At 51.2% G+C, this 21,209-nt stretch overlaps 1 protein-coding gene across 3 annotated transcripts in view; it reads right to left on the reverse strand.

Moving 5' to 3' along the window:
* Window positions 1–21,209, reverse strand: part of LOC127488765 (glutamate receptor ionotropic, delta-1) — a 754,955-nt gene that overhangs the window by 7,644 nt on the left and 726,102 nt on the right. For 2 of the 3 annotated variants that reach the window (XM_070057983.1, XM_070057985.1), the window contains exons 14-15: window positions 11,601–11,767; window positions 6,203–6,443 (exon numbers count right to left, since the gene is read on the reverse strand). In XM_070057983.1, the coding sequence (XP_069914084.1) occupies window positions 6,203–6,443; window positions 11,601–11,767 (408 nt within the window). Of the gene's footprint in view, window positions 1–5,856; window positions 5,948–6,202; window positions 6,444–11,600; window positions 11,768–21,209 lie in introns of all 3 variants that reach the window. The other variant, XM_070057984.1, reaches the window with a different exon arrangement.

Here is a 21,209-nt window from a genome sequence, read left to right on the forward strand (position 1 = left end):
TGTTGCTGCATCTCACCCGGCATCTTCCTACCGCTGTGTCTACAGGGATCAGACAGAGGCACAGAGAACAGGAGACCCTGGAAGCACTGTCTAGTTCCATCTCCTGGGGCCACAGACTTGACTCTGTACACACAGTCTCATCTGCCTGCACCTGCTATGTCTCTGGCCAAGCAAAGAGGGCAGAAGTCATCAGCCTACTCAAAGGCAGAGGCAGGAGTGATTGAAATAATTATCTTTTAGACAAAAATGGTGCATTTTATTATGTTATGCAAATTCAAATAATAGGCTTTTTTTATGTGAACTACACCAGTTTACATCCTCATTAGCCCAAGGTTCCGGTGTTCAGCCAGGTAATGACAGGTGTGGAAAGAGACTTGGAGACTTATCGCTATGTTCATTAATTGACTACAGGTAACTGACCTAGTCGAACAGGACTGAATATGACATAAAACTCACTGACTGCATTTACCCAGGAACCAGCTGGATTCCAGCTCTGCATTTCTCATCCCACATGAAAATGACGACAGATGTACCAGCACAGGTTACTGGGGACCCTCCCTCAAGCACTGCCTTGCAGGGAGATAAAGTTCTGTAATTAAGCCACTGTTCACCAACGTGGAAATAATACAGTGTGCTAGAAAACGGTAATTAACTAAACTATCATCTGTGTAACAGCCTGGCACACATGGGACTCGTTAGAACTGACTTTGTTTGGAGTTCACCAGTTCCTACTTTAAGTTGGGCAGGAACAAAAGTGGGGATGAGGGACTTCCCACCTCACAGGGAAGGTTACTGGCGACATTCTCTTGTTAACACTGAGACCAGCCAGGTGGCAAATGAGGGACAAACAGCTGGGAGAAAAGCCACCATCTTAAGTGTTGTCCAGTGATTTCTCTGATTCCAAGGGTGGGAGTCTGAGAGCCATGCTTAGGTGAGAGCAAAGGGGCTGAATGTTAAGTTGATGAGGGCGTCTCTGGAGATGATGGGCAGTTATTCAAAGCATCATGCCAGAGTTTTCATCAGCTCCTTTGCAGATGTCATGGGAGCAGGCAGTGGAAGAGGGGAGAGCTCCATCACAGGAGCAGCAGGTGTACAGAGGAGTGAGTGGAGGCTAGGGGTGAAGTGACTCAGTCAAGGATACACAGTATCAGCACTCGCATCTACCCAGCTCCAACACCTTGGCTCTGTTCCACAAGGCCTGGTGGTCTGTTCTCAGTTCTGCCTTGGGAGCTTATCGTGGGCCAGTGCCTTTCACTGTCACCAGGATATCAGAGGCACATGTTGAGATTTTAGAAAGTACAATTGTCCGGGTCTCCCTAATACAGCCCACGGGGGATGGGACCCAAGCATCTCTACTTCTACAAAGCTCCCGCGAGGGTCACCTGGGATGCAGAGCCATTGATCCAGCTGCAACAACTACACAGCAATTCCAGACCCATTCACTCATTCCAATAAAAGCTTTGGAGCTTCCTGCTACCAAATGAGTTGATGTCCTTCGAAAAACATCCATCTTGGTCCCTGGCACACACAAGATTCTTGGTACTTCAGTTATATTCATCACCCCTTAATGAGAGCTTCTACTGTTGCAGAGAATGGGCAAAGGGAATGCAGTGGTGAGGAGGCACCTGTGGACTTGTGTACAGACAGGCAGGTGGACAGTGATCAGCAATGGGGAATCGCACTTAGCAAGGGAGGCAGCCAGTTGTGGTGGTCAGGGGAGGTTTTGTCCAGTGAGCTTGTTCTGAGCCACACAGTGGTCTAGGACTAGAAGGTCCTGGGCAAAGGTCCAAACTATGCATGCTCACTCTCCTTCGTTCTCATGCCAAGCTATCTGATCTCAGCAACATGGCTGTCAGGCCTGGCTCAGTGTTTAGCAAAAGAGAGGAACTGGAGCTTAGAGAATGCAGATGGCTCGCCAGGTGCCAGCAACCAGGCCCAAGGGAGAACTGAGTCACACCCTTCATTCCCCAAGCCCTCTGAAAAATGCCAGCCAGGGTCCTGTGCTTCCTGGATGGAAAGTCCATTGATGGACTCTTGATGCAAAGTCCATTGCCCTAGCCTTGCAATGAGCCTACTTCTAGGAGGCAGCAGGTGTCCTGAAGTGGACACATCACATACAGGCTAGCTCTCCCTTTAGCTGCTTCTGAGCCCCATTTCTCCAGAGATAAGGATGCCTTCATAGAATGTTCCGGAAGATGGTTAAGAAGATACAAGTGGCATAGGATGAGATCTGCCTCCCCTCTAACCTTCAGTGTCCACCATCATGTCCTTGTGTGTGTGTTGGGGAGAGGAAGGTGCATGACAAGCAGCCCCTTGGTCACCAATAACCAGCACATCCCCTGAGCCTGGTATTTCTCTAGGCATTCTACACACCTTCCCAGGCTGACTCCTCAGTGCAACCCTGCTGAGTGGTCACGCACAAGAGGCGTCAGGTGCAGAAGAGAACATCTCTACATGGAGTAGAAGAAGGCATCAAACAAGGGCGTGGTATTGAAAGAAGAGTCCCAGGAGAGCGGTGCTGTGGGACATGCAGAGAGATGCTGGCCCAGGGCCAGAGGAGAGGGCCCAGCTGCTGCTCCCCCCACCCCCTGCCACCCAGCCACCCTGGCCTTGGTCAGCTCTTGTCTGCCATGAACACAGGGACTGGGGAGAGCAGAAGCAACAAGAACTGCAAGCTCCCAGCCCGCGACAGATGATTCATCCCTCACTCCTCATGTCATCTCCCATTTGTGCAGTTCTCATCTTTATTTCATGAATATTTCATTCTCCCTGCAATGGCTCCACAGCCCCCATAAATCTCGCGGGTGGCTCTTTACCGCCTCTGTGGAGCATGGTGCACTCACCTGCATTGGGGAACTACATAATCGTCCGATTCCTTAGGAAAAATACGAGCTCAAATCCACATGAATATTAAGGGGTTGAACACACATTACTACCCTTCCCCGAGCAGGTGTCTAAACTCTGAAAACATCCCAGAGCAAGCCATTAAACACGACTTGGGCCCCACCCAAAGACAGGTTTCTGGCTCATAAGAAATACGGCACAGGGCCCCAAAATGAAGCATCCGAAGAGTAGCCAGACACTTTCACCTAATTGCAAAAGCTGCTCCATAAACCATGAGCAGCCAGCAACACAAAGTAGCTCAAGATTAAATATCATCATTAGTTTTTGAAGGTTTTAAAGACATGCTTCTACAACAGTATTGTTTCAACCCCTTTCCTGGTTCATACTCCTGATGCCACCAGGTCCAGGACCCCTGATGTGGCCTGCCTCCTTCTCCCGCCTCTTCTCCCCACATCACCTGCCTCAGGTGCCCATGTCGGTCCCCAGAGCTCCACACTTCGTCTTCCCTTTGTCTACCCAGCCCCAAATACAACTTCCTATCTCAGTGCCACTCCAAGGATTTGCCCCAGCCCTACACCACTTAAGCCCTAAAACACCAAGCCCCAAGAAGTCCTGATGACCCAGTATCCTTGTTATCCTGGCTGGATGGCCCCCTGCACATTCATGGTACCTGCTGCTCCCTTCGGCCCTGATCCACAGGACAGAGACTGCCTGGGAATCCTCTGCCCACCTGCCTTTGATAAGGTGAGCTCCCTGAGGGCAGGCTCAGCCTCCATAGGATGCTTATTAAAGAAAGAAGGGCAGGGAGACAGGGAGGGGAGATTTCACTTGAATATTAGAAACTCCAATAAAGCCAGTGAAAGATGGGCTGTTTCCATGCAGCTCCTTTTAGCAACACCCAAAAGGGCAGAGGGAAAGGTTGTCACGGCCTCTGCCCATCCCGCTGCTCTGCAGGTCCTCATTTCTATCCAGAAGCAGCTGGGTGCTGGGGCAGGAGGCCCCATATTTTGGAAGCAGGACCAATGTGTTCAACCTCTTGTCCTTGAGACAATGGGCTTAGGCAGAAGCCAGGAAGGAAGACAGGATGCTGGCCAGAAGGGAGCTGTTCCTAACATCTGGGTCCTCCCCTGGTCTGTTGATTTGTCTTTTTCCTCTACCTTCCTATCCACAGCTGTCCATCTCTCTCTCTCCCTCTTGCTCTCTCTCTCTCTCTCTCTCTCTGGTTGTCTGTTTTGTCTCTGTCTGTCACTCTTTTTCTCCCTCTGTCTTTGTCTCTCACATACACCACAGGTGTGCATACACCCCTCCCCCAACAGGTCCATCTGTCTGTCTTCTCTTCCTCTCTCTCTCTCACATCCCCATGACAACTGAGTCTGGGTTGCTCCAGGCTGGAACTGTCACCATTTTAGGGGCTGTGAAGGGCCATGACAGAAGGCAGACAAGGACTTCCAATCCAGAGAGCTGCCTGTTCCTGCACCCGCCCCCAGAGGATGTGCTGCAGGGCTGGGCCTGAGCTTGTATCCACTCGCTCTGCACCCCTCTGCTCCCCACGCCCCTGGCCCGGGGGGGCGAAGAACACCTTCATGTTAGCAAGAAGCTCACCGGCCAGAAGTACCCTCCCTTGCTCCTCTGACCCAAGGGGTAGCAGAAATGAGGCTGCAGACCTAGGAAAATGAACACGTCCCAAACACACCTGTGCAGTGAGTGCAGTGGGTGCCAGCTGGAGGGCCCGTTTCTCCTGTGCTCCCTGGTCCTACGAGGGGTGGCTCTGTGGCCACTGCACCCCTGCTGCCTGCAGATGCTTCTGTGTACAGTGACCTGAGCGGTGGCAGCGGATGAAGTGCCCTGGCCATGGGATGGCAGCACGCACATGACACACAGGCTGGAGGGCGAGGTGTGCATGGCCCTTCCTTGACAAAACCCACACATCATGTGCCTCCCCATGACTTCTCCATCCCACATTTACAACAGCAGAAGCAGCTGAGGATGGAACGGAGAACTTCCTCTCGGTGGATTTTGCTTCCTTCCTGGCCTCTTGTGGTCCACGCGCACTGGAGGAGGCAGCAGACCCAGGCCTGGCATTTCCTGTCACACAGCTACACAGGAGGCTCAGAACATCAGAAGCACTGAGCCAAGCAGTGCCCTACTTCCAGGGGAAACCATACAAGACAGAGCACCCAGTGCCTGGTGCTAGCGGAGAGTGCGGAGAGGCGGGGGGGAGAGGGTGGGATGGCGGCACTGTCTTCCCCCAGGCCCCTGGACTGGCCTGCAGACATGAATGGCAGCTGTGGCCCTGGCAATGCATGAGGGTGTGGCCCAATCAGAAGAGAGGGAGCTGGCCTGCTCTTACTGTTCGCCCATCCCACCCCCTATACCAGGATATCTGAAGCCGCCCACCTCTGAAGCCATTTTATAAACTGTCACGGGTCACCTGAGCCTCTGGGGAAGACAAACATGGGCCAAAGGAAAAGGTGTCTTTGGATTCGGTGCTGATTGCTTTCCTACTTCCCTGTGGCGACTGAGATCTGTCTGCACCAAGGGCACCAGCCCGTGAAGCTGAGTCTCCAGGTGCAGCTAGGCTGTCTGTGTGTGTCAGGCAGGGGGAGCCTGTGGATGGAGGGGCTGTGCTTGTGCTACGGAGGCCTGGATGCAGGGTTGTGTCACTCTTCCCTCCTCTCTTAGGGGAGCCATCCCCAGAGCACCCTGGTACAGGCTTGATTTAAAAAAATGTAAAATGAGCTTGAAGAAGAAAAACAATGCCCAATGAGCAGGAAGGTCCAGGGGCCAGAATCGGCCTGCGGTCAGTAGGTCGGCACACCTCGGGGAGGCAAGTGTGCCCTGAAGCCCGCCTCTGGGTGGAGTTACAATGTCCCCTGAGCTGGCTGAGCCCTGGAGGGATGGGGCCCTGAAGGGAGGTGGGAGAAAGGGTTGATGGGGTAGGGGCACAGGGCCCCCCTTACACCCTGGGAGAAGTCAAAGAGGACTAGGAAGGGATGCAGGGTCCTCTCTTACCCTACAGGTGGTTTGTCCAGGTCAGGGTGGAGGCGCATGGGCGGGGCAGGGCAGGGCAGGGCTCTCTGGTGCTGCCCACACTGTACCTGCTCTATGGATAAATACAGGACTTTAGTGCCCAAGGCTGGCAGCTCAGCGTGTTGCTCAAGCATGAAAACATCCCTTATACTATTTTCTCTTGCTTTCAAGATAAAACAAAGACACCACCCCCACCCCCTATAAAACACAGCTGTCTGCACACAGAGGGGTGAACCCTAGCTGGAGGAAAGCTGCCCACTGCACGGCTCAGGGTGGCCCTCTTGCCTCCAGCTGCACGGAAGAGAGATGCAGGACCCAGGCTACAGACCTCTTTGGGGCTCTCCTGGTGGCATCGGTTGCTGTTCCACCACAACTCCAGGGCAGCCACCAGGCAGGCAAGGAGGAGGCCGATGGCCAGGATGCAGAAGACCCCAGCAAAGCTGTGCAACTTGAGAGATTTGCCGTCGGCCTGGGCGCTGGTGTGGCTGGTGAGGTCGCAGCGGCCAGTGTGTGGCCACCACTTCTGCTTGAGTACATCCAGGTCCCCTGTGTCCTGTAGCTCCAGGATCCTGCAAGACACGACATAGGTGAGCCACAGCCACTGACTGCCCCCGTTCAGCCACGGGGTCCTGGCTAACCCCTCCAGAGGACAACCTTGAACTTCCATAGCAGCTCTCTGCTCAGCACTCGACCTCTCCACATTGCAGGCACACGACCCTCCAGAATATGCATTGGGTCTGGCCACTGCCTGCCTTTTGCACAGGCCCACTTACCTCATTCCCTCTGTCCCACTGCCCATGGATAGCCAACAACAAAGCACAGAAGGCCCTTTGTACGGCATCTGGGGCACACACTCAGGGTAGAGTTGAGAAACAGGGGTGACTAAGCAGTGACTAAGAGGCAGGCTGGGATGCCCTCATCCCACACTGGAGTGCCTGGGTTGATTCCTGCCTCCACTCCTAACTCTAGCTTCTTGCTAATGCACACTCTGGGAATAAACAGGCAATGGCTCAAGGAACTGGGTCCCGGCCATCCACGTGGAGACCTGGATTGAGTTCCCAGTTGTTGCAGGCATTTGGGGGCGTGAACCAGTGAAGGGAAGCTCTCTCTTCTTCTCTTTTTCTCTGCCTCTCAAACAAATAAATAAAGATGGGGAAATACAGAATGAGAATGAGGCCAACATTGACTATGGATTCAGGGTGTTCTTGATGACACAAATGCTTTCTTTGAAACCTCAATAATTATATCCTACATCTGTCCTAGCAGAACTCATCAAATCCTCCACTCATTTGCTCATTTGATCTGAGCAGCTTCTGTATGTGCCAGGTATGAAGTTCAGCATCACCCTTTAAACAGCTAGAGCCATGGTGCAAAGGCAGAAGCTGGGATAAATACAATGACATGGAAGAAGAGGCCCCGGGGAAATTGCACTGCGTGGGGATGTGTGGCTCGGACTGGAGGATAGGGAGGAACTCATGGAGGAGGTGACAGGAAAGGGAAGCCTGGGGGAATGGATCATAAACTAGCTCATACTGGTCTAGCACATGCTGGGGGCCATGGAGCATCTTCAGTTGGCAAACAGGGCTGAATCTTCCTGACCCTTGAGTGGTCATGAATTTCCATTTAGGACAGCGAAGCAAATCGAGGCCCAGGATGGGTATTGGATAGGCGAGAAGAACTGCCCCAGAGAGAGCTGTGTGTGTCTGTGCCATTGGGTGAGAGCTCAGGGGGTTTCAGAAGTCAGGACATGGTCAGAGAGGCTGTGGAGTGGATGGTGTGAGGGAGACGGTGACGTGGGCAGGACCCAGAGTGCAGGCTCTTCATGCGATGGTGATGGTGATTGCTCCTAGAGTCCTGGTGGTGATATACTTTTGTGCGGATATTTTGTAGATTCTGTCACTCAGGGGTCTGAACAGTGGTAGGCGGTAGCCCCCAGATTCCAAACACTCACACTTTCCCAGTCGAGGAATAGAGTTCTTAAAGCCTGACCCATGGAGCTGTATTCAGCTAACAATATCTGCACCGACCTCTGTAGCGACAGCAGCGGTTCTTCCTAGCTGGAGCCGCTGTTGGCTGGATGGCTGAACAGTCTCTACCCTGCGCCTGTCTTGCACCTGCTGGCTGTGGCAGCAGGCCTGCAACTGTGCGCAGTCTCCTTCATGGGCTTGCATCTGGTAGAGGCAAAGAGTGACAGCCCAAAGGCTTTCCTTTGACCTGTCATGGGCCTAGCATGGGCACAGTCTGGCTTGGTGCAAAGTGTGGGCTTTGGAGGCCTCAGCTGTGTGTCCCTGGACAGGAACTGGCCCCAGCTAAACATCAGTGTCCTCATCTTTGCAAGCAAGACCTCAGATCTCTCTGGATGAGCAGATCCTTTGCAAACTGCCCGCGTTTTCTCCTGAGCAGCAGAATCAAGCCATCAACAGATGTATGCTGCATCAATAAATACACCAAGGTCTTAACTGAATAATGAAAGCTAATCTAAACTAAAACAGCTGCGGGGGAGATACTGATAATAATGTCCAGGGCACTGATCAGCGGGAAGACACAGAATGTGGCTGTGCATGGGAGAACTTGGTCCTGCGTGATTTATGCATGCCTTCATGCGGGTCGGGGTCAGCGTGGAATGCCCCTCAACACCACAGATCTCTTGTGTGACACATGATGTGATAAACTGGGCAGCTACAGTGTTGGCTCAGAGTCTATCATGCATGTCTGGCCGTCCCCTGACCTTATTTCAGCCTCTGCTGGTAGGGTTGAGTAGCCTGGGCCTTTGGCACTTAGAAGAAACCCAGGGCCCAGATAAACAGGATGTTGGGGCCCTGAAGGCTAGGGGTTGAACCAGCTCACCATGAAGATGGCAGGACTAGGTGCTTATGAACACACACGCTGGCCTGGGCATCAGTTCCAACCTAGACTTGGAACCTCTCCACTACGATGTGAGATGATAACAAATGTGTCCACTTCCCAGGATTATAGTGACGCAATGAAACAAGGGAGCACATGAAGACCTGATGCTTAAGACCCAGCCAATGCTAGAGTCCCATTCAAGCTGGTCAGTGGCTGTCCAGTCTGATGGCCAGGCTGGGCAGTGACCGCCTTGGTATTTACACTGTTTGAATCCTCGTCACAGTGTAGTTCTTAGGGTGTCTGTCTTATTTCTTGAAAACACGAGGCACACACTTCTACATCATTGGCTGACAGCTGCATTCAGAAAGTGGTAGTGCTGCTCTTCAGAGCTTGGTCATTCTGACCTGGGAGGTCACGCATGCTCTTTCCACAGCAGCGGGTCAAGTTCTGGCCTGGGCCATGCTGAGGCCCTGGCCAGATCAGTGTGGAGGGGTCGCCCCACTCCTCCATCCACGAGGGCAGCCCCTGTGCGGTATGAAGCAGGCTGCTTGAACTCTTTGCCCTTCCCTTCTTCTTACTCCCTACGACTGTACCTTATTCCAGAAAGAATGTAAGGCAATTGACAGGAAACCACAAAACAAAGGAGAAGCAAAAACAAAAACATAAACCCTGAACAAGCAAAACAACACAGGAATGACAAAGCAAATCACGGGTACAAAATGACTTCTAGAACGAGGCTAAACTAAAATACACCACTGTAATCCATGCTTCTGCTTGGGAGTAAGTCAGAGTGATCCTTGCCACTTCCTAGGGCCCGCTGTTCTATTTTTCAGAGAGAAGTGTAGGTGCTTTCCTTTATTCAATACTCATGGAGCCTGCTACTCAGCAGGTGCTCAATATGTGGAGATTAAGTTGCTAAACATTCATCCAATGCCCACTTGGTGTGCTGTGGTCTGCAAACATGTTACAGCCTATCACTCCCTCTTACACACACACACACACATTGTGCGTGTTCATCTACACCTTGTTCTCATTGTCCCTGTGAGGTCACATTTGGCACTGAGACCTGAGTCAGCGAGTGGACAAAAGATGCAAAGGCCTTCCCCAGAGTGGGCCTGTCACTCTGGGCTCCCACGCTGCCTGGTCCTGCCACACTGCCCTCTGGAGCCACACGAAGGAGGTCTTGTTGCTTCTGCACCCAGCAAGCCTCACAGTACTGAAGGTGAGTGACTCCTGCTCATCTTATCCTCCAAGGAAAGGGCTTCCTGTCTTCTCCCAACCGAGTCTGAGCCTCCCACTGCCCTGGCTCCATTTGGCAATGTAGCTGAGACCCAAGCTGCTGGCCAGGGTTGGCTCTGTTGTCTGTTCAATGCGTCAGACTCAGGAGACCCCTGGGCTGTGCCAGCACACAGGACCCCAATCTCTCCTTGCTCAGGGCCCCATGCTTTGTGGGTACCAGGCTGGTGTGGCTGCTCTGCTGACCCCACGGCCCCCTATCACCTGCTCCAGGGAGATGCTCATGTACTGATAATCTGTGGAGTCATGGAATCACCCTAAGCCTTCCATCCCAGGAAACCAACTGGAGTAAACCTCAAGAACACCCACGAGTTACACATCCTGGAAAGCAGCCACTGTCTTCCTGCCTTTAATCTGAGCAATTGATCAATCACCCCTCCTCCTTCTCTCTTGTCTTCTCTCTCTGCTCCAGGGAGCGGAGGGAGGCCTGGAATGCAGGCTTGGTTACACCCCGACAACCACACCTTTTCAAGTTTGGACTGACGACTTGGGTGCCCATCACCCAAAGGGCCCAGTCTAGACATTTGGGTGGTGGGCGTAGGAAGTGGTAGGGCTTGGAGCTGTAACAGCAACACAGCCCAGCACTGGGAGCTCAGGACCGGGATTCCATCGTGACTCTGCCAGCAGACACTGCGCCACCTGGGTGTCAGAGCGACCACGTCTGAGTTCCCCCGTCCCAGTGGATGCTCTTCACTGCTGAAAATCATGTGTCAATCAGGCAATTGAGGGGTCCCCTGAGCCTGTCACAGTGCTGGCTTTTCCTGCTGTATACCTCTTCCTCATTTCAAACTTCGGTAGACCAAGGTGAGCCTGTCCTCTGGGCTTCCTTGCTGGGCTCTGCAGGTCCAGCCCCTTGACCCATCCGGAAGCCACCTTGCAGACAGAGACATCCTTGGGGACAGGGGCCCCTGTGCTAGCTGCTGGGAAAAGGTCGTAGAATTCCCTAAGCCCTTTACTGCCACCCTCTCTGGTTAAGCTCAGGTCTTTTCCTCCCCTGAACAGATTGTACCCCCTTGGTCCAGGATGCACCTGACCCATGGTCAGTAGCCCCCTCAGACCATGCACACCTGGATTGGTAAACAGTCTGCATCTCTAATCCCACAGATTACTGCCACTTTGCAAATACATTTATCCTAAAAAAAAATGACCACCAGGTCTTCATCACATCCTATCCATTATTCATTGTCTGTCTGACTCCTACCCACCCTTCAGGCTTCAGCTGTCACCATTTCTGGGAAGTCTTGCTGGGTCTCCTGCCTTCCTCCACCACCTCCTTCAGCTCCCTGAGAATGTCCTTGCCATTGCACAGAGGCCTCGGGCTGGCATTCCCCACTCACATCACTGTGCCCACCGAGAGGACATGCCCTCCAGAGAAGCGTCTACAATAACAATGTCTTTTGTCCCAGCACTACAAGACCCAGGCAGAGTGGGAGACCCTGCGTGCAGAGCTGGGGCTAAGAAGATTTGACGAAGAAGCAAGTCTGGGTGGGCTCTTGTCTCCTGAGACAAAGCGATGCTCCATTCTCCTGTCCCCAACTTCTGAGGCCCGAGGCTGCTGCAGCCGCCTTGCTGACCGTGCCTACCTCTGAGAGAAGAGGTCCCTGTAGGGGCTGCCATGCTGCAGGGCAATCCCATAGCCCTTGCTGCTGATGCTGTTTCCGATGACAGTCACCGAGCACTCGTCGTCCGTCAGAGCTGCGTACTCCACCACAGCCACATCCCATAGGAAGGCATAGTTGCCCTTCTTGGCCTGAAAGACCAAAATCAGTATGAGTCAGTGGGCCTGGTCTGCTGTGTTAGCTCTGGGCAGTGAGGCACCTGAGGGTGGACTTTGAGGGACCCACCCATCCTGAAGCATCCCTCCCGGTCACCAGATGATGCAGCAAACTCTCCTTCCATTTTCTAGCCCATGAGTGGTGCCATTGGTTTGTGTCACTCATTTTGGTTGGGTATGAAAGGATGTGCAGGCTTCAGCTCCAGCAAGTCAGAGATGGGGGGTGGGAGCAAGAGATGTGAGCTGGAGGTGGGCTCAGCCCTGCAGAGAGCAGAGTCTCACCCCGGAGGAGTGAGATTTTCAGATCAGAGGTGTAGGGACTGCTGACTAGTGTGGGAGAAAGACGATCCTTCCCGGAAAACACGGTCTGCAGGAGAAGTGGAAGGTACTACTGGCGTAAATCTTACTTGCTTCATATTTCTACTTGGAATCTGACTTCAAGTCCTGCTTAGGGTAAATGTGGGTGGCCCTGGGTTCAGTGCCCTTGAGTGGCCACCACTTGCCAAGGACAAGCGCATATCTAGAGCTTTCTATGCATGGGAAAGAACCCATTAAGGACATTGTCCTGATCATGACGGTGCTATACCAGTCTCTGCCACATGCCTTGCACTGCCCATTCTACAGAGTGTGCACATACATACACATGCAAACATGTGTGCATACATGCAGAAATACATGTGTGTGCACGACACAATATGCATGCACATCTGCTTCTGTGTACACACATGTGCATACATACACAACACACATATACATGTGCAATGTGTGTACACACATACAGATCTGCTCCTGTGCCTATGCTCGTATACATACACACACACACACACATATACAAGGACATACATGTGTACAGGTGCACACACATACCCACACATCTCTGCAGTGTACACACACACACACATCCAGGAGCCAGTTTTTAGCATCCACATTCCCCTATGGCACCATGGTTGCAGATTATTTCAGCAAGAATTTGCCTGTGGCTTCAGCCAAAGTCCCCTCCATCACACCCCTCCACAGCAGACGTTCAGTTCTATCTTGAGCCATAATCCTAACTCTGCCTGGTGTCTGGACACTCAGAGGGAATGTGAGCTGCTTTACATTTTGGAAGAAGATGCAAAGCAGACATTGTCACTTGGCCATCCTAAAATAGAGGATAATGTTCTCACTGCAGCAAAGTGCTGTGAGCATGCAGACGTCTCTCTGCTCTTTCCTTCCCTCCTACTATGGCTCACACTAGATGCTGGAAGACCCTGGGGTGGGCCTGGGGATGGGAGGTGATCACAGACAATAGCAGGCCAAGTGGGCAAGCCACAGGCTTCTTAGCCTAAGGAGGGCACTGTTCCTTGGCTCCTGCCTCTGTGCAGTTGAGTCAATACATCTATCAAGACTTTCCAAAGAACACCATGGCTGCTTAAATGAAAATCAAGACTTTCTTCTTTTCAGACCTGCTTGTCCGTGGTGCAGGATGGCTCATTTTCCCACCAGAAGCTCTCCATCAGCAGGATTTATGGGTGGAGCGTGACCTCCCACCAATGGAATGGGCTGCTCCAAGCCATTCACACAGTTTGCTCAACCTCCTTGTAAGAAATGACATGCACTTGTGCCACCCATTGACTCGTACCTCAGGGACCGATGCAGATAGGACACCAAACTTCATTCCTCAATCCATCCAATTTCATAAGTCCTGAAGGACTTTGACCCAGGTTGCAAAATTACACACATCTCTCTCCCTCCATATGGGAAGATAACAGCCTTTGAAATTTTTTCCTGCTGGCAAACAGGTTTCCTTATGAAAAGATATAAATTTTCAACCTCTTAGTAACCAAGTTTCTTGGCAAAATGTTGACTTATGACCTAATATTTGGCTCCAGTCAGACTTGGGAGCACTTCACATCCATGCTCGCAATTCAACATGACAATCAGACATTGTTATTTGTACGATTTCAAAAGGGCATGTCATGTTGAAGGAAGAATTAAGAGCAGGTTCGTCTACCCTTCAAATGATGTTCCAAGAAGGAAACAGAAATGTGTTGCCTTGGATCAAGAGAAAAATGACTCTGAAGGCAGCCTGGTGGGGTCACACTAAAGAGAACTTGAACTTGGATTCCTTCAAGCCACAGGCACGTGTGACTCCAGCTTGGTCGCGGGACAGGCGAGCACAGCTGCATGAAAGAAGCTGCAGTGACAGCTGTGCTGTCCAGGAAACATCCAGAAGCAGTGCTCCCAATGCCTCAGCTTCAGTCCTTCTGCTCAGGAGGGTAGTAGAAAGTAGAAGTCTCATTTTTGGCTTCACGGGTGGCCACAGCCCCTTATTTGCTTTTTGGAAACAGGATTTAAATTTACCATCGTATATCCCATGTCTACTTGAGAATGTGCTGAGTACTTCACCTGCCTGACAACCCCAGAGCGGGAAGAGCTAGAGGAGGAGGTGTGCCACCTTTTGTAATGGGAACCAAATCAGAAACTGCAGCTGCTGCAGGACAGACCACCTCCCGGCTCTGTCTCTATGGAATACTCCCCATTCCCACCAGCCCTTCTTCACCTCCAGGGCGCCCCAGAGCTTCCTAGTCCCTCACGGGGTTGGATGCAGCCCCAACACCTCCCATGGGGCCCTTGAGTCCATCAGTTCCCAGGAGAACTTCCTACACCTTGCGGATGTCTCTTTAGACTTTCTGGTGTGTCGGCACTTGCAGGAGACAGAAGCTTCTAAGGTCTGACCATGCTGTCAGGAACACTTTGGATAAAGCTGGGAGAAGTCAAAGCAAAACACGCCCTCCCTCGGTGGCTCTGTCTCCTGTGCATAGATCCTCCTTCTGCAAAGGTGCAGAACACCTTCCCCATCGAGAACAATTCTAAGATGCACTTCTTCCTACAGGGATCAGAACCGGCCCCTAATGACTGTAAGTCCACCTCTTTATTCATGTTTCTCAAAGCCCTGGCTGCCTGATACGAGTGGAGTTATGCCAAGCCTCTGCCTCCAAACAGCTCCTCTCTTTCCTGGCCCTCCTGTCTGTAGCCCAATCCCCTCCATTCTTCAGTCTCAGCACTACCCCCTGCCTCCACTCCTAGGCCCAGCTCCTCTTTTCTCCAGTCTCTGGTTTCTTTGGGAAAGCGTGTCTCTCCCTCATCCTCCATTCTCCATTCAAGTCCTTAGCAGAGACCTCGCACGAGACACTCATCATTCCCTGTTTATATGAACTGCTCCTTTCTGTTGAGGGTTTTCTGAGGCTTGGAGAAGACACAATAGAAGCAGGAATGTAGCCTCCTCTCAACCACGTGCTGGTGGTGGATGCTTGTGGAGTGAGAAAGGTGAGCCCAGCTACCTCTCTGTGGGTGTCCTGAGACCTTGGACCCAGTGGAACAAGAAGTCTTCAGATTCACTGTTGTGGCTTCCTGTCCATACCAATGCCTTCTTCCTATGTCTCCCAGTGCTGTCTTTTCTCTACTTCCCAGGTGGCTATGTGAAAGCAGGAAGCATGATGACCACAGAGCATGCAGGAGAGATGGTGGGTTGCTCACGAATAGATTGTTGGTATCGATTTCACGAAGCCCAAGAGATCGAAGGGGTGCCATTAAAACAAAACAAAAACAAACACTGGATTGCACCTCTTCAGTGGGTTAAATTACCTTTCTCTGGCTGGTCCATTTGTAATGCTAAATGTGCCCTGAATTTCCAATCACTGTCTTCCCATGCATCAGTGTCTTGTTAGGTAGCTGTTGGAAAGTAGGGAGGAGACGAGGCTGTCAGCAGGGCCCAGCCTCCTCCAGGTCCTTGGCTCTGTGCACAGCCTACATGGACATACAGACCTACCTGCCCACCTCCTGGGGGGACCCCTAGAAAGCCCTTTCAGGACCAGCTCTGGCATCCTGGGACACCAGGAGCTTCCCCTCCCAGTGCTGTAGAAGGGATCTGCAGACCATTTAAGAAAGCAGAGATCTAAACGTTCATATAGCCTAGTCTGCTTTTTTTTTTTTTTTAATAATATCCAGTGTTGGTGAGGTTATGGAAAATGTGCGTGATCTTTCATGGCATTTGAATCTCAGAATGGTTCAACACCATGGAAAACAATGCAGCAACGCCCAATGTGAGCACTGAAAGCTGCCCAGACCACTCACCCTGGCAAACCAGAATTTGACCTAAAAAGTGCCCCCAATAGATCTGAAAGTTAGGGCGAATATTTTAAATCTAAAGTTGACTATAAAGTGAACATGGAACAGTTTAAAATATTCAGTATTAAGGAAATAAGTTATGGTTCACATATGTCGGGGTCTTATTCAATAGATAGTAATTAAAAAGACATCACAGGATCACTATTCACACACACACAGAGAGGTTTCCAAAAGTTCATGCAGAAGTAAATTATAAAAATCTACACATGGATTTCATTTTTTTTGCAGCAATAAACACATTTAATACCATTTTCTACAAACTTTTTGAAATACTCTCATGAATGCATGGGTATATGTGAGTGTACATACACTTGATGAAAATAGTCAAAAGCAACAGGATGGATATAGACATACTAGTGTTACTGACAGATGCAGTCTTACTGTTGCTCTGTGCATGAGAAGTGGGACAGGCCCAAAGACAGACAAGAGTGTCAGCTAATGGGATGGGACAGTGACGAGTCCTTTTTCTAAGATTCATTCTAATGGAAGGCAGAGTGACAGAGAGAGGGGGAGGGAGACAGAGAGATCTTCCATCTACTGATTCATTTTCTAAATGGTCTCAGCCAGGCTGAAGGCAGGAGCCAGGAACTCCATCTTGAGTTTACACAAGTAGTTGGGCCTCATCCACTGCCTTCCTAGGTGCATCAGCAGGGAGCTGGATCAGGAGCACAGCATTTGGGACTTGACCTCGTACTCTGATATAGGATGCCAGCATCACAAGTGGTGGCTTAACTCACTGTGCCACAACATCTTGGGGCAACATGATGAAAATGTTCTCTTTAATCCTGTTCCACAGTCTATGCCATCACACACTGCACTGGCATCAAATCTGATCTGTATCCCTGTGTGCCTCCAGCTCCACTGCAGTACTGCCCTGACCCATCCACAGGACAACAGGGCCTGGAACAGCTCCCTCCCATAATTCCCCAGGGCACTGATGGCCCTAGAGCACCCAAGCACCTGGCTAAAGTCTCCCTCAGACCCTTGGCCTGCTTCATTTCACTCTTCTATTTCTTACAAGGAAAAAAATCCCTTGGTTCAGGCACAAAAAGAATAGATGTGAGGGTGTTAGGGAAAGGAGGGAGAGTATCCCCAGTACTGGCTGGGGAAAGTCAAGGACATCTATCTGAGTGTCCATCCCCAGGATGCCAGGACAGCAGCAGGCAGAGAAAGCACCTCCAGCTTCTCTCCCAGCAAGCCTCGTAGCAACAGAACCCAGATCCATTCCCAATGCACACTTTCGTTCCAGTCCACCTGTATGTGGACGTGTTGCAAAAATAAATAAATTAGTAATTGGGACCATGACAATGTGTGTTCCCAGCACTTGAAGCGTCCTTCCCAACACGTGTTGGGAATCATGGTCACTCTGTAATGCTCGGGAAGGTTGGGCACCAATGACAATGTCATGATTGAGCGGGAACCCGGGTGACTCTCCTACCCACGCCGTTGTGCCACACTGGCAAAAAAATGAGATTGCATTGCCTCTCATTGCTCCACTGCTTCCACCTTTCCCAGAACTCAACTTGGAGCACAAATTGTCAGAGACATCTGCCTTCGAGGCAAAAACCTCATTATGTTGCTCCACTCCGTCCCGACTGCTTTGGGAGAGGGCAAACAGCCACAGCGTCTCCTCAAATGAGGATGCTGGTGCTGCAAACACTGGTCACCAATGCTGGCAGAAAGGTGCACTGGAGCAAGCCAGCATCCGCAGTGCCAGGCGCAGGTTAGGTGTGGGGCACCTGGGGGTGCCAGTGCCTTCAAACATGATGCTGCCTCCAGCCATGGAAGAATTCTTAACGGCCAAACACACATCCTTTTGATGCAGGGAGAAACTAAGGGTCAGAAAATGATTTGTCTCAAGTAAGACCAGACAGGGAGCAGCAGAGCCAGGACAATTGGAGTTCCAGTTCCAGGAGAGCCTGTGCTTGCTCCTTTGCTTTTCCCAGATTCATGAATGGAGATGGGGAAAGTGCCCCTGGTCCCTTTGTCCTTGCATCATTTCCCAGGAGCAGCTGCCGCTGAGCACAGACCACAGAGGTGGTACTGGGAACCACTGAAATTTGGAAGAAAACAGGACACAGGCTCTGCACCATCACCAGGTGTTGGAGCCTCTCTGGACACATGATGCCTCCTTGTGTGCCCTCCCCGCTGCCCCTTCCCCCTGCTCTCTACAACAATGCAGAGCTCTGCCCTTTGAAGTCTCCAAGGCTTAATTTCTATGGTCATGTTGGTACAATGACAAAACATCTCCACACAGTCTGAACCCTGGCTATAGTGATACCTGAATTATGCACTGTGCCAAATCGCAAGATGCTACAGTAAAAGCCCAGACCATCTGCGGAGAAAAGGACAACTCTGCAGTGTGCTGGTGGGTGTGTGGGCTGGCATGATATTTCTGGCATGGCAATTTGGTGGGGAGAATTGAATGCTTTTAAAATCTGCACATACAGCAATTCCACCTCTCAGGAGCCAGCCTAAGAATTATTCAGTTTCTGAAAAGATGTTTATACAAAGGCTTTTCAGACTAGCAATGCTTAAACTATCGAGAACTTGGAAACAACTTAAATGGCCAACAGAGTCAGGTAAATGGTAGCATTAGGTGATGGAATATTATATTGTCAGTAATGTGGCATTTAGCATTGATTGCTAAAGAAGATGTTCATGGAAACATCAGAGGCATCACTGGGCATGAGCCAGCCTGGGCTCTGGAGTCTTACTGCCTGAATTTGAACCCCCTCTCCACTGCCTATGGCTGTGTACATGCAGGCAGGTTGTTTAACATCTCTGGGGCTCAGTTCCCTGGGTATAAAATAGGCCATCTCTCACAGCATTCCAGTGAGGATTAAATTCCCCAATAACCAGGACAGGTACAGAGCCTTGCCTAGCATACAGTTAGTTCAGTAAATCGTAACCCATGTTACACTGTTTGGAACACAGAGCCGTTCACAATCAAGCAGTCACATTGTGCTGTCCCCTTTAAGTTACTGAGTGAAATCTTGTAGTTTATGAGGAATCAGAATCAAATGTGCAGTGCTAACAGCGGCCATCCCTGGGTGATGCTCTCATGGGTCACGTCTGTGTCGTTTCAGACATGTGTGGTGCACGTCTCCTGCAGATCAGCAAGCCTGTCTTGTGATTGCAGAGGCTGAAGGGGGAATTTGAGAGATTCAGCCTCATTCCTTGAGCACAGTGCAGAGGGCTGCAGAGAGCAAACCACAGCTCTCTGGTTAAACTGCAGTCTGAGGGGGGCCCCTCAGGGTGCTCCCAAGAGGACAATGGTGGTGTGAAATTGCAAAATGCCAAGCACCGGGCCTGGCACTGGGGGAGGCTCCACACAAACTCTGTCTCCCCTTTCCTTCAGTCCCCAGCAGGGTTAGGAGATCAGTCAGCAGCTGTGATGGAAACATCTTCCCCTCCCCAATTCCCCTCCTGCCAGCCATTCTCCACCTTCACTGAATCAGCAACACACTCTGGGTGAGTGTGCAAAGCATACACAGGAGTGTGTGTGCCCGTGTGCAAGTGTGTGGGTTTATGTGCATCTGAGACTTGTGTCTGTGCATGTAAGTGTGGGAGAGTGCATGTGTATTGTTCTGTGAGTGTGTGTGCATGAGTGAATGTGTGTTGGTGTGTGTTTATATGTGTGACTATGTACCTGTGTGAGATTTGTGTGAGCACATATACACACATGTTGGAGGAGGGGAATATGTGAGTGTGTATGGGCATGTGAGGCTGTATGCATGCTGAGACATGTGAGAGTATGTACAGGTATGTTGTGGGGAGAGAACATGTAGGAATGCATGTGAGGATTGTATGTGAGTGTGTGTGGGTGTATTAGTGTGTGTGCACATGAACCATGTGTGTATGTGCAGGTGTGCAGTCATGTATGAGAGAGAATTGTATATATGCACATAGGTGTGTGTGTGTGTGTATGCAATTGTGAACCCCACTGCATCCAGGAAGGCAGCAGGGAAGTGCACTCAGGAACCAAGCACTTGGAGAAGCACCAAGGGCTCAGCTGGTCTTGCGGAACAATGGAACAAGGTCACCCAAAATGACGTGGAAAGGTGAGGCAGACGAGCAGAGGGATGCTCAGAGGTTGTGTACAGAGCCAACCCAGGAGCCACAGGAAACCCACTTCCCAGAGAGCAAAAGACAATGACCCTTTACCTGGGTCTGGCCTTGGACCACTGAAAGGAGGCAAAACAGAAGAGGTGCGGTGGGCAAGAGCCAGCTGGCAGCCGGACTCTCCCACAATTACTGAGAAAACTGCTATCCTGAAGTGTCCATGGGTACAAAGTCAATTTGGCTCCTGGCTTCCGACCAGAGTGAACAGGATGGAACTGGACGATGAGATGTCAGGCAGGGCCATGTGAGAAAGGGACGTCTTCTCTGTGTGTGTGGCTGGGAGTGGGGGCATGAGACCACTGGTGGGTGGGTCCTCGTGGTCCTGGTGTGGCCACTACTGCCTGGGCAGGGGGACTGAGGGGATGGAGACAGCTCCAGCCTGCAGCAGTAGAGAGAGTCTCCTGGTGCCAGGCACTGGGATTCCTGCCAGCGACAGCCTGACCTATCTTGGTATTCCTGCTTCCTACGGGAGCCTGGTAAATAATGAGGCAACAGCGAGGGCTGGGGGAGTGGAGGTAGCTTTGCATCTCAGGAAAGGCTACTGGGGGCTCTTCTTTTAAATACCTGCTCAGAATCGTCCACTCCAGGTCATAGAAAGCACAGCATGGTATGCTGGTGACAGCAGGGTGACCAGGGCTCCTGCAAGCCTCCTTGTCCCATCACCTGGGGCCTGTGAGCTGAGTGGCCTCATCTGGAGGACTGGGGTAGCTGTGCCCATGTCACACACTTGTCACAGGAAGAGGCAGGGTGGCAAAGGCCTCGTGTATGACAGGAGCTCAGACACCCTCATGTTCATGGTAATCATTACCAACATCAGCTTACAGCTGAGATTTCTGGATCCCAACTAAATTGCAATTACCTTGAGATAAATAACACTTGGAATACTCTTGCTGTCGGCCTGGTAAATTAGAGAGACTCAGCCTGGGTCACACTCTTGGCCCAGTTACCAACTCACTGTCCACTTAGACAAATGGAACAGGAGCCCAGCTGGGCCTTCAGGCCTTCTCCAGCACTGCCATCCTCAAAGTCAATTCTACAGAATAGTGATTCTCAGAATGTGTTCCCAGGCCGGGCCCATCAGTCTCACTGGGAACTTAACAAGAAATGCAACTCTTCAGGTCTC

This window comes from Oryctolagus cuniculus, chromosome 15, assembly GCF_964237555.1.
Source record: "Oryctolagus cuniculus chromosome 15, mOryCun1.1, whole genome shotgun sequence".
NCBI classification, from domain to species: domain Eukaryota; kingdom Metazoa; phylum Chordata; class Mammalia; order Lagomorpha; family Leporidae; genus Oryctolagus; species Oryctolagus cuniculus.